The sequence below is a fragment of the Peromyscus californicus genome, unplaced genomic scaffold, assembly GCF_007827085.1.
Source record: "Peromyscus californicus insignis strain IS unplaced genomic scaffold, ASM782708v3 Scaffold_4__1_contigs__length_199733344, whole genome shotgun sequence".
Lineage (NCBI taxonomy): Eukaryota > Metazoa > Chordata > Mammalia > Rodentia > Cricetidae > Peromyscus > Peromyscus californicus.
The window spans coordinates 101,444,879-101,457,571 of record NW_026294562.1 but is presented as its reverse complement, the minus strand read 5'-3'; the positions used below and the strand labels follow the sequence as shown (position 1 = coordinate 101,457,571).

The 12,693-nt window shown below is 38.0% G+C and overlaps 1 protein-coding gene across 3 annotated transcripts in view; it reads left to right on the top strand.

The window, feature by feature from the left end:
* Fchsd2 (FCH and double SH3 domains 2) overlaps positions 1 to 12,693 on the top strand; it is a 210,499-nt gene that overhangs the window by 164,441 nt on the left and 33,365 nt on the right. For 2 of the 3 annotated variants that reach the window (XM_052714083.1, XM_052714085.1), the window contains 3 exons: positions 3,353 to 3,448; positions 5,342 to 5,413; positions 12,255 to 12,371. In XM_052714083.1, coding sequence (XP_052570043.1) covers positions 3,353 to 3,448; positions 5,342 to 5,413; positions 12,255 to 12,371 — 285 coding nt within the window. The remainder of the gene's footprint in view (positions 1 to 3,352; positions 3,449 to 5,341; positions 5,414 to 12,254; positions 12,372 to 12,693) is intronic. The other variant, XM_052714084.1, reaches the window with a different exon arrangement.

Genomic DNA, 12,693 nt, shown 5'->3' with positions numbered 1-12,693 from the left:
TACAAAGAGTTCGTTATGCTGCTCTGGTTATGGTTCAGAAAGCAACCCAGAGATTTCCAACCAAATGGAAAGTCTGAAAATCTAGACTTTTTATTCTACACTGTTACTACTTTGTTAGGGTAAAAATCTGTTTTTCCTGCTTGCTTACAACATAACATAGTCCCAAAGATGTTGTAAGGGTAATTCATGCAGACACTACATACTATAAATGTTAAAGTGCTCTCTATAGCTTTCATCCTGTAAATGGAAACAGCTGGTCCTAGGAGCGTCTATTAAATTTTAATTATTTATGAAGCTTGCTCTTCTCCTTAATGTTTTATGAAATGCTTTGTATATGTAACTGAAGCAGATGTTGTCATAGATATTTTCTCTAAGATAGTAGCTCTAAAAGCAACTCTATTGTCCTGTATAGTATGTTCCTATGTGCTTGCTTTCTGCCTGCAAAGGATACCTCTTCCAATTAGTAATGTAGCTCTTGAACAGTTCATAACTTGAAAATTTTATCATATTTTTTGGAAACTGTCCATTGTTATGTAATACCTTAAAAACTCACCAGAAAAATTGAATTTAATAAAATAAAGAACAAAATTATGATCATTACAGTAGATATGAAAGCTGGCCATGTTGCCACATGCTTTTTATCCCAGCACTTGAGAGGGAGAGCCAAGCAGGATTTCTGTGAGTTTGAGGACAACCTGGTCTACATAGTGAGTTCCAGGACAGCCAGGGATACATAGAGAAACCCTGTCTGAAAAAACAAAACAAAAAAGCATGCCATAAGCCAACAGCTAATACCGTTCTCAGTTGTGAAATGCTCAATGTTTCCCAAGATCAAGAACTGCTTTCATGGCCAGGTTTAACTGCTGTACTGAAAGTTCTAACTTAAACAGTTAGGTTAGAAAAAAAAGAATCAAAATTACTGCAGGTTGGAAATGGTATGATTCTCTATGTATCAATAGAACAAATGTAAAAACTACTAAAAAAGTAACCCAGATTTTTAAAAAAAAAAAAAAAAAAGCAATTCTGTAAAGTTACTCTAGAAACAAGATAAAAGCATAATAACCAGTTGTGTGTCTTATCAATGAATGATCTGAAAATAAAATTAAAAAATCATTTCCAACTACAGTAGTATCCAAAGAATAAAATACCTGGGAATAAATTTAGCCAAAGACTAAATTTATTTAGCCGAAGACTACTGAAAATTACAAAATATTGCAAAAGAGGATCTAAATTAATATAAATGATAAATGTTCATAGATTGGAAGGTTTCATAGTGCTGCCTTTATAGTATTACCCAAAGATTTATTACAGTTTCTATCAAAACTCCAGTAGCCATTTTTGTTTATAGAAGTGGAAAAGACAATTCTGAAGTTTATATGGAACTGTGAGGAAACCCTAACTAGCCAGAATAATATTAAAAAGGAAAAGCAAAATTGAACTACTTACAGTTCCAGCTTACAAAGCTTACTATAAAGTCACAGAAATCAAGACAGTATGGTGTGGACTGTAGGAGAGACATAAGTGGCCAGTGAAATAAAGTTTTAGTCTTGAAATAACCCTACACTTATATAGGTACCCTGACTGTTTAGTTGAAAAGGCTATGATCTTCAGAGAAGGCACTGAGGCAAGTGCATAAGCGTATGCAAAAGAACAGAGTTGTACCTCTGCCCAGTTTTTATTGCTCTATTGTACAGCAATTAAAAGTTGAGTAAAGGGCAAGCAGTGAAGCCAAGTAGAACTCAACTTGTGTTCAGTTAAGTACTGTTTACTCCTAGCTTTTCTCAAGGTATATCATGTGGTGGGTTGGTTTTCAGACTTAAGAGACCTATGAACCATATACACATAATGAAAATACAACTTTTTAAAAAACAAGAAAATGAGCTGGGAGAAACCAAAAGGACTATGTGCTTTCAATTCCTTTCCCCTCTCCCCTCTCCCCGCAACCCCAATAAGATTTGTATAGTAGCTGTCTTCTTGTCATCTTAAAATAATGCATGTTATTTATCTGGTCTCCTAATCTGGACTAGTTTTTAAACTAGTACTTTCCAAATTTCTCCCCTCCCCCCCGCCCCCGGAGCTGAGGACTAAATCCAGGGCCTTGCACTTGCTAGGCAAGCTGAACTAAATCCCCAACCCCAAAGGATTTTTTTTTTGTTTGTTTTTGTTTTTCGAGACAGAGTTTTCTCTGTGTAGCTTTGCGCCTTTCCTGGAACTCACTCTGTAGTCCAGGCTGGCCTCGAACTCACAGAGATCCGCCTGCCTCTGCCTCCCGAGTGCTGGGATTAAAGGCGTACGCCACCATCACCCGGCCCAAATTTATATTCTTGAGAAAACCAGGTGGTGGTGCACGCCTTTAATCCCAGCACTCGGGAGGCAGAGCCAGGCGGATCTCTGTGAGTTCGAGGCCAGCCTGGGCTACCAAGTGAGTTCCAGGAAAAGGCGCAAAGCTACACAGAGAAACCCTGTCTCGAAAAACAAAAAAACAAAAAAAAAAAAAAAAAAAGAACTTAGTTAAAAGAAAAGTAAGACGTGTAACATTTTTCTTTCTTTTTTACCACATTGTGTTGGAAAATTTCTTACTTGTTTAGAATATAACAAAGGGCTAGATAGATAACTCAGTGGTTAGGAGCAAGTAGTGATCTTGGACATGAGTTCCTGGCACCTACCTCAGGCTGCCTGTAACTCTAGCTCTAGGGTATCTGACTCCTTCCAGACTCCATGAGCACCTGCATCCACAGGTACACAAACCCATACACAGACATGTGTATATACACACAATTAAAATAAATTGTTGTTTGTTTCAAAGAAACACCAGGCATGGTGATACATTTAATCCCAGCACTTAGAAGACAGAGACAGGTCAATCTCTGGTGAGGTCCAGGTCAGTTTAATCTACATAGTATATTCCAGGCCAGCCAAAGCTCCATAGTAAGACTATGTCAAAAATAATAAGTAAATAAGAAAATAGCAGAATAAATCTTAAGCTTTAAACATTTTATTTAATTTATCATTCTTTGATGTGGGGTGTGTATGTGTGTGTGTGTGTATGTGTGTGTGTGTGTGTGTGTGTGTGTGTGTGTGTGTGTGTGTGTGTACATGCACATACGAGCATGTGGAGATATGCTACAGCACACTTGTAAAGGTCAGAGGACAACTTTGTGGGATTGGTTCTGTCTTTTCACCTTTACGTGGGTTCTGGCGATTGAACTCAGGCCATCAGTCTTGTGCAGCAAAGCACTCTTTCCCTGATGTGCCATCTGGACAGCCTGTAAACTTTAGACTAAACTTTAGAATATAATTACTGGACATTTTAACCTTACTTAAGACTTACAGGTTCCTGTTTTGTCTTTAGGTGGTACGGGACTATAACCTTCAGCTGTTTCTACAAGAGAATGCTGTATTTCACAAGCCTCAGCCCTTCCAGTTCCAGCCTTGTGACAGTGATACTGTAAGGGAATTCCACATCTTCATTTCACTCGTTTGTGCTTGAATAAGCAGCAGAAGCTGAGTGTGTCTCATTAATTTTAACAACTGTGAGGGCACAGAGAAACCACAACAGTTCTTTCTTAGTACAGCTAGCACATCCAGTGTCTTTGTACTGTAGATTGAGTTAGAGAAGTTACAGAAAATCTGAAAACAATCATAAAATAAAAATTATTCAATGGATTTTTTTTCCAGTATAAATTATGTTTTCTGCCCATATTTCATACTATATATCCTTCTTCATACTATATCCTTCAAACCAACCAGTGGCTAAATTTTAACCAGAATAGAATTAATAATGGAATGATAACTATGTACATGAAAATATTTTCATTATACAAATTATAGGACTTTGACAATTCCCTTCATATTTTAAATTGTTAAAAGTATTAATGTTAAGCCCCAATGGGAAGGTTTTTTTTTTTCTTTTTCCTTTTTTTTTTTTTTTTGGTCTGAGACAGGATTTCTCTGTGTAGTTTTGGTGCCTCTCCTGGATCTCCTTTGTAGCCCAGGCTGGCCTGGAATTCACAGAGATCTGCCTGGCTCTGCCTCCCAAGTGCTGAGATTAAAGGTGTGCGCCACCACCACCCAGCGGGATGTTTTTAAATTGGCAGACATTAATCATTTTTTCCAAGTTTATGAGAAATGTTTACAATTATTTGAGGTTTGGAAAGAGACAAAATACCAATTTGACCATAAAAATACAAAATTTAATAGTATAGAATGATAAGATAGTCTGAGCATTTCTAGCACCTTCTCCTAAAGTAGGCAAGCTAAGATAGAAGGCACAGTATATTTTTGTAAGTCTTTTGATAAATTCAGAGTCAGTAGCAGGGGAGCTTATAGTATAGTTATGAGTTTAATAGATATATGCTTGCTTTTTCTTCACCCTCCCCACAAAATAGTCTCAGCTTTGTAGCACTAGCTGGCCTCAAATTCACAGAAATCTTGCCTCTGCCTCCCAAGTGCTGGAATTACAGTGTCAGCCACCATATCCAGTGTTTTGTTTTCTTACATTCTAAATAGCCTTGTGTCGGAGGCTATATGGAAGAAATGGAGGAAATCCTTATTCTTTTCTATATAATAATCTTTGTTTGTTATAGTAATACCTCCCTTTTTAATTTTATTTTTTTAATTTTTGGCAATGTTGGGGATGAAACCTAAGGCCTTGTGAGTGCTAGGCAGGTGCTCTGTTGCTGAGCTACCTCCCCAGTTCTTCCCCCTTTACAAGCATTCAACTTCTACTTAATGACTCGGTGACATTTTCTTAGAGTTTGACTTCTTTGAAGCCTGGAATGAATAAGTAGAACATTAGAAGATACAGGATATAATTCTGTGTGGTAACTCATTCCTATAATTCCAGCAGCAGGGAGACTGATGTAGGAGAAGGCTAGCATGGGCTACAAAATGAGATGTTGCTTTTTTTTTTTTTGGTTTTTTCGAGACAGGGTTTCTCTGTGTAGCTTTGCGCCTTTCCTGGGACTCACTTGGTAGCCCAGGCTGGCCTCGAACTCACAGAGATCCGCCTGGCTCTGCCTCCCGAGTGCTGGGATTAAAGGCGTGCGCCACCACCGCCCGGCGAGATGTTGCTTTTAAAAGAAAAAGAAGATTGAAGAGTATGAACAAGTTTCTCGAGTTTCATAAGCTTAAAATTCTGACCAATTTGAGATTATTTCTTTGCCCATTTCCCACAGAATAGTAATGACTCTTACCTCACTTTTCCAGAGCTTAACTATAGCCCTAATACCTCTCTTTGTTTCTAGACACTGTGCTAATGTTCTTAGCTGTTATGTCCCTGTTTACCTTAAAATTCTAACTCTCTGCTGTTTTCTGTCCTTGTGCACTCTTTACTGGGCAGAGTTTAAAAGCCGCCCAACTGGTGGATATTGAGCTCTCCCCTGTCAGTGCTCTGAGAATGACCATAGCTGAGGTATATGGGGGTATGGGCAAGGGTGGAAGGGTGGAATGTGTGGGCTTGCATGTCATTGAAGGGCGGGACCTGATGTTGGCATACAAGTCATATATATGTCTGGGGGGCCTTAAATGAATCAGACATGGCTATCAGTTTTTACCTTATAAATTAGGAAGGCTTTTTTTTTTTTTTTAACTATTTGTAATCAAGAAAGTGAGGTGCTCATTCTTCATCTTATCTGAATCACCTTTAGTTTCCTCAATACAGGGGCATTGAACTAATCCTACCTTTATTAAAAGAAAAATGGAGCCTAAAAGTAAAGAAACTTGACCAAAGTCTTACCATGGATGAATGGCACATAACTGTTAGGATGGCAGTATTAATGTTCTTCGTGCTGTACATTTTGTATTCTGAAAAGGAATGGTCAGTGCTTTTGGAACAATTTTTTTTATAATGGAAGACGATAAATGTGAATTTACAAAAATCATTCCAGATAGTTAACTATAAAATATTTTGTGTGTAATTTTTATGTGTCTTAAGTTTTTTAAAGCCTCCATGCATGTCTGTTCTTTGTGTGTGCCTAGTGCCTGCAGAAGCCCAAAGAGGGTGCTGAGTCCCCTGGATCCAGAGTTACAGATGGCTGTGAGCACTATGCACGGGCTAGGAATTGAGCTCAGGTCCTCTGTAAGAGCAGCCAGCAGCCTAATTTCAGCTCTTGTATGTAATTTTTTTCTACTCAGAAAAAATAAACACCCAGGGGCTGGAGAGATGGCTCAGCAATTAAGGGCACTGACTGCTTTTCCAGAGGATCTGAGTTCAATTCCCAGCACCCACATGGCAGCTCACAACTGTCTGTAACTCCAGTTCCAGGAAATCTAACACCCCCACAGACATACATGCAGGCAAAACACCAATGTACATAAAGTAAAAAGTAAATTTATTGCCAGGTGGTGGTGGTGCCCACCTTTAATCCTAGCACTAAGGAGGCAGAGGCAGGTGGATCTCTGTGAGTTTAAGGCCAGTCTGGTCTACAAAGAGAGTTCTAGGACAGCCAGAGCTACACAGAGAAACTGTCTCAAAAAAACAATACATAAATACATACATACATACATACCATCCCAATATTTTTTCTTCTCCATATAGTCTACTATTCTTCACGAGGATGGGGCCACTGTTTAACTGCTTCCTTTTAGAGTTGGTAGCGCTAAACCTACCATGGAGTGAAGAGTGTAAGTAAGAACTGTTAACTCACTCATCTTGTGAGGTGAACTTTGGCCATGGAGGAAGGACTAATTGCCTCTGTCCTCATTCATAGTTCTAAAAACATTCTTGTTCTCATCTTGTTTTGAAGCATATGTAATTTCAGCAAACACTGAATCCCTACTGTATATGGAAGTCACTTGGTTATATGGTAATCTACAGACCATGGACTAGATGAGCTCACTAACATATACACAGATAAGATTAAGGCATTAACTGCATGTAGTGGCATTTTCTTGGTGTCCAGTGACTGATATAATCAGTAAATCCTGATGTGGTAAGATTTTTTAAAACAGGTTTATTGAGGCATACTTATATAATTTACTCAGTTCAGTATATTCAATAACTTTTGTATGTTTACCAAATTATGTAAGCATCATTATAAATAAGTTCTAGAACGTTTACATGATCATTAGAAGACCCCCCCCCCATCCAGGCAACTTATACTTTCTGTCTCTGTAATTTTCCTTTTCTGGGCATGTCACTAAATTAAATCATGCAGTATGTGTAGTCTGTGGTATCTTGTTTCTTTCATTTAACATGTCTTTCAGATTTATCCATGTTGTTGAATGTATTTGTTTGTTTTTTTCAAATTTCTGATTAATATTGCATTGCATGAATATTCCACATTTTGTTTATCTGTTAATTATTTGGTGGACATTTAGGTTGTTTGCACCTTGACTCTTACCAGGCTGGGAAGAAGTCAATAAAGTACTTTTCTTATAATCAGTTCAATACCCAGAACCCACTTTTTCAAAACAAAACAAAAAAACAACAGGCTTGTTGTTTTGCTTAACTGTCCACAGGGAAGAGCACAACAATTGGTTGTCTGATGCCAAATGGTCAGCTCTGAAAACACACATAGTAAGTAACAGACTGAGCAGGTAATATTTAGGTGTGTATATATGTATAAACGTATACATATATGCATGCAATAACAATTAATGAAAGAAGAGAGCATGAGTTTGAAAGCAGATAGGAATGGGGATATGGGAAGGTTTGAAGGGAGGAAAGGGAAGGGAGAAATGTTGTAATTATAATTAAAAAAAAAAAGAATCACAGTACTATGGCTAGTAAAGACAGGTAACTCTACATAGCTTGCTGACCAGCCATCCTAGCCTGGTTGGTCAGCTTCAAGCTAGTGAGAGACTATAGCTCAAAACAAGGTGGGCTGGGCAGCCGTGGTGCACGCCTTTAATCCCAGCACTCAAGAGGAAGAGGCAGGTGGGTCTCTGAGTTCAAGACCAACCTGCTCTGCAGAGCAAGTTCCAGGACAGCCAGGCTACACACAGAGAAACCCTGTCTCCAAAAAAAAAAAAGGTGGACAACACCTAAGAAATAACAGTCAAGGTTGTCCTCTGGACTGCATGGTGTAAGTGCATGTGCGTATGTGCACACACAGACAAACAGTCACAGAAAGAGGCAGTGGGGGAGGTAATGCTATTATAAACACTTAATGTGTCTTCATTTTGCTAGGGTTGCTGGGTCATGGTAAATTATGTTTAAATTATTTTTAGGAAACTGCTAAACTATTTGCCAAAGTAACCACATCATTTTTTGTTTCCACCAGCTTTGTATGCAGGTTCTTATTTCTCCATATCATAACAAATATTTGTTATTGTCCATCTATTTTTGTTTGTTGTTTATTTCACAGGCCTGGAGGTCAAACCAAAGGTTTTATGCATACTAGGCAAGCACTCTGCTGCTGAGCTGCATACCAGCCCATCTCTGATTTCAGCCATCCTTGCGGTTAGGAAATAGTCTTTTATGGTAGTTTTGGTTTGTGTTTACTTGATGACTAGCTGTTAAATGTTTTCATGAGCTTACTAGACCATTATAGATCTACTTTGGTAAAATAATCTATTTCAATCTTTTATCCATTTTTACATTTTATGTTGCTTTTATGTTATTTTTCTTGTTATAAAAGTCTTTGTTTTAATTAAGTGTTTTTAAATGTTTATTAATATAGAAGTCAAAGGACACGTTATGAGAGTTAATTCTCTCCTTCTGTGTGGGTCTCAGGGATTAAACTCAGGTCATCAGATTTAATGGCACGTGCCTTTACCCACTGAGCCATCTCACAGGCTCTTGTTATGGATTAAATCTTGATGATGAGCTAAAATTTATCCTGCAGGGATCACGAAACAACATAACAGAAATTGGAAAATAACAAAAATTATTGGATGATATTTTTTGAACATTTAGTTCATGCTGGACATTTTTCTAACTATATGACCTATTATTAATTCATTTCATCTTTATGACAATTCTATTTTAGATGCAATTTTGAATCCTTTGCTTTAAAGTTGAGGATGTTTGTTCAAAGTCACTCAGCAAGTACTGTAGCTGAAAAGTTTGAAAGAGAATGATCTAGTCCTAAAATGACAAGTACCCTGTGGTGATGAGAGAGAATTTGAGAAATACCATGTTGTAACCTAGGCTTTTGTTGGGAGTTTTATAGATAATTATTATTATAGGTGGAAAACTATAGAATGTATTTAGATATGACAGTAATATAAGATACATTGCAGAGGCAGGATAGAATAATTGTTCCTTAGTTTTATTTTTAATTTTGTAATTCGAATTAAGGATTTTGAGCTACTAACATTTAATCCAGGTTTAGATGAGATATATTTAGAATTATTTCCAGCTTTACTGCTATGATAAAATAGAACTCTTCTGAATAATTCCATATCCTTTGTAAAATAAAAAAAAAAAAAACACTGTTTTTTTTTTTTTGGTGAGGTAGCATATTTGTAGAATCCCAGCACTTGGGAAGTTGAGATAGGATTGTGAGTTTGAGTTCAGCCTTGGCTACCGAGGGAAATCCTGTCTCAAAACAAAAAAACAAAAAGAGAACTTTTGGGAGACCTAGAGAGATGGCACAGCAATTAAAACACTTGCTGCTCTTGCAAAGGTTCAGTTCCCAGGACCCATGGCTGATAATCAACGGTGACTCCAGTTCCAGAGAATCCAGTGCCTTCTTCTGGCCTCTGTGAGCACTACATACATGTGGTGCACAGGCATATATGCAAGCAAACACCCATACACAGAAAATAAAAATATATCTTTGTTAAAAAGAGAACCTTTTGACATATATAATCCATTTCAAATTGCACCATACATATGCACTCCTGCATAAATCCAAAATATCTACTCGAAACATTATTGCAGTATTATTATTAAGGCTTAGAGTTTACTGTTCCTTCTTTTTTTTTCCTAAAGATTATTTCTGTTTATGTATACTGCCCATGGGAGTATGTGTGTGTAGGTACCCAAGGAGACTAGAAGAGAATGTTGGATTCCCTTAATCAGGATTTGAAGGCAGTTGTCAGCTTCTCCATGTGCATGTTGGGAATGGAACTCTGGTCTTCTGGAAGGCAGCCATGTTTTTAACTACCTAGACATCTTTCTAGCCACTGAACCTTGCTATTTGGCATATCTTTTATATCATACTGATGAAACTTGTTTCAAGTTAATACATTATTATGACATGTTTTAGAGTACTGTAGTGAAAGGAACTTACCAAACTGAATTTTATGTACTATGTGTTCATGTTTGTGGCTATTGTGTGTGTTTTCTAGTACACCTGTGCATGCATTTACGTGTGTGCATGTGACTGCTTTGAACTCAGATCCTAATGCTTATAGGACAAGCACTTTGCCCACTGAGCTATCTCCCCAGCCACTAAAATGGACTTCTATAGCCATATTTATTGTTATTCATTACTACCATCAACTGAGGAATTGTAGTGTTAATTACATGTGATTACAGACGGCACCAGCCAATGTCAAGTTGTTTAGTGTAGTAACTTATTAGCTTATTCATAGTCAATTCTGAAAGAAGACTTTGTCTATATTTCCCTATAGTTTTTTATTCTAAAGTAGTCTTTATATCCTCATGTTATCATTTCTTAGATGATACCTATAAGTCAAAAGCCCTTCTAAAGTTAGATGGATTCACACAAACCAATAATCCCAAACCACAGAAGGCAGAGGCAGGAGTATCACCATAAGTTAAAGACTGGCCTAATCTACATAACAAGTTTCAGGTCAGCCAGGTCTACATAGTGACACCCTGTTTTGATAGATAAATAAAAAACATCCTAAAGTGTGTAAAGTATACCTTTCTTTGCTGAAATTAGTTTTTAATGTATAATTATTTGGGAGGATATGAAATGTGTACTAATACACACACACACACCAATAAAGCCTAGTCTGTGAAGAATTGACAGGTACACGACTCAGTCATGTGAGTCGTTGGGCATTAGATATTCACAGAGCAGTTGTGCAGTAGAGACATAATAGATTTGTCTCCAAAACCAGCCGTCTGATTTCTATATATTTAACTTTGCTGATCCAGCTTTCTCGTACCTGAAATGACTGCCTCACTAGGTATGGAAAGAAGCGATGTGACTTGGTGTCTGGCACACAGTAATGAATACTGGCTATCCTTTTTGTTGTTGTTTGCACATGAGAGGAGTCTAATTTTCCTTTTTTGTTTTAAGTTTTGTTCCTAATTGCCATAAGAAATACCAGACTATCAAAGGTCGAAGAGATGACAAGGATGATGAAATCCTGAGGTACTCACCTTCTTTGTGGGACTGATAACTATCAATCCCTTGAGACTTCTTTTACTCTGTTCCAAAAAGTAGATCTCACTGCCCTGTTCCTTAGCATTTCTATAAGCCTAAAAGGTGTGTGGAATAAGTAATAGTCAACCCAAGCAAGATGACTCCTCCCTATATTTTACTTAGCTTCTGGGGTCAAGAATAGTTCAAGAATAGCCTGGGCAACACCAGGAGACCTGTTTCTGACAGCCAACAGTCTGTGTGTTCTGAACCAGGATTTTCGATTTCCAGCCATATGTACATCTCAATGTGTCTTCCTCCCATTACCAGAACTAGTAATGACCGTCCTTCAGAATGTTGCTACACATCTTTGAAAAAGCACAGGTCAACATCCATAAAACATAGATAACTATGATGTATACAGGCAGAAAAAATGAGGACTGTTTCTCCCTCCAATTTGGCCCTGGCTGTCCTGGAACTTGCTCTGTAGACCAAACTGGCCTTGAAGTCAGATCCACCTGCCTCTGCCTCCTAAGTGCTAGGATTAAAGGCATACTGTACCACTGCCCAGATGAGAATTCTTAACATGAGGGATGGCTCTTTCCTCTGGTGGAAATTTTGTTGCATTTAGCAGTTTCTCATAAGTGAGGAAGATAGTCATAAGAGAATTTGTGGGAAGTCCTTCTGTTAAGTAAATAGATACCATCTTCTTAGGTATATGAGGGCACAGTGTCCCAACAATGAAAGGCTGACTTTCAGAGGACAGGTGTTTCTGGAATTTTCAGTGTTGCTAATCAAGTGTTTAAAGAGGAAGGAGTTCATCCCCAGTAGCCTCCAAAGCTACTAATCTCTGTGTAGCTGCCTCACATTGACTTTCTGTGGCATGAGACCTTGCTTCCCACAGTAGTATGGCATGCCTTATATTTTCAGTGCTGATTGAAGAAAGACCCTCTGGTCCAACTACGGATTGGTAGGAGTTGCAGTAGAGATAACAGTGCTTCTCTCTCTCTGTTCTCTCTTGTGTTGCAGAGTCGACAATTAGAATCAGAAACTGGTACTACAGAGGAACACAGTCTAAATAAGGAGGCTCGGAAATGGGCCACACGTGTGGCACGTGAGCACAAAAATATTGTTCATCAGCAGCGGGTAAGTATGGTAGAGCACCCTGACTGTGTGCAGCTGAAATCAGATTTTAGCTAGATTTAAGGGGTTGAATTTTATTTTCATTTGTGCATCTGCTTATTAAGTGTGCAAGGTAGTTGGTTTGATCACCAATACAGCAAAACTGAACAAACAAACAGCATGTACAAATTCCACTGTTATGTTTTCATCTCAAATAAATACTCCAGTGCATTCAAGGAGTCGTTACTCAGGTTCTTCGTGTAGTTCTCTTTGCAGTGTTGAGAAGTTTGAAAATCCAAGCAGCAGTGCTCTAAGTGTAAGTGTTTACCATTACACTGTTGGGCAT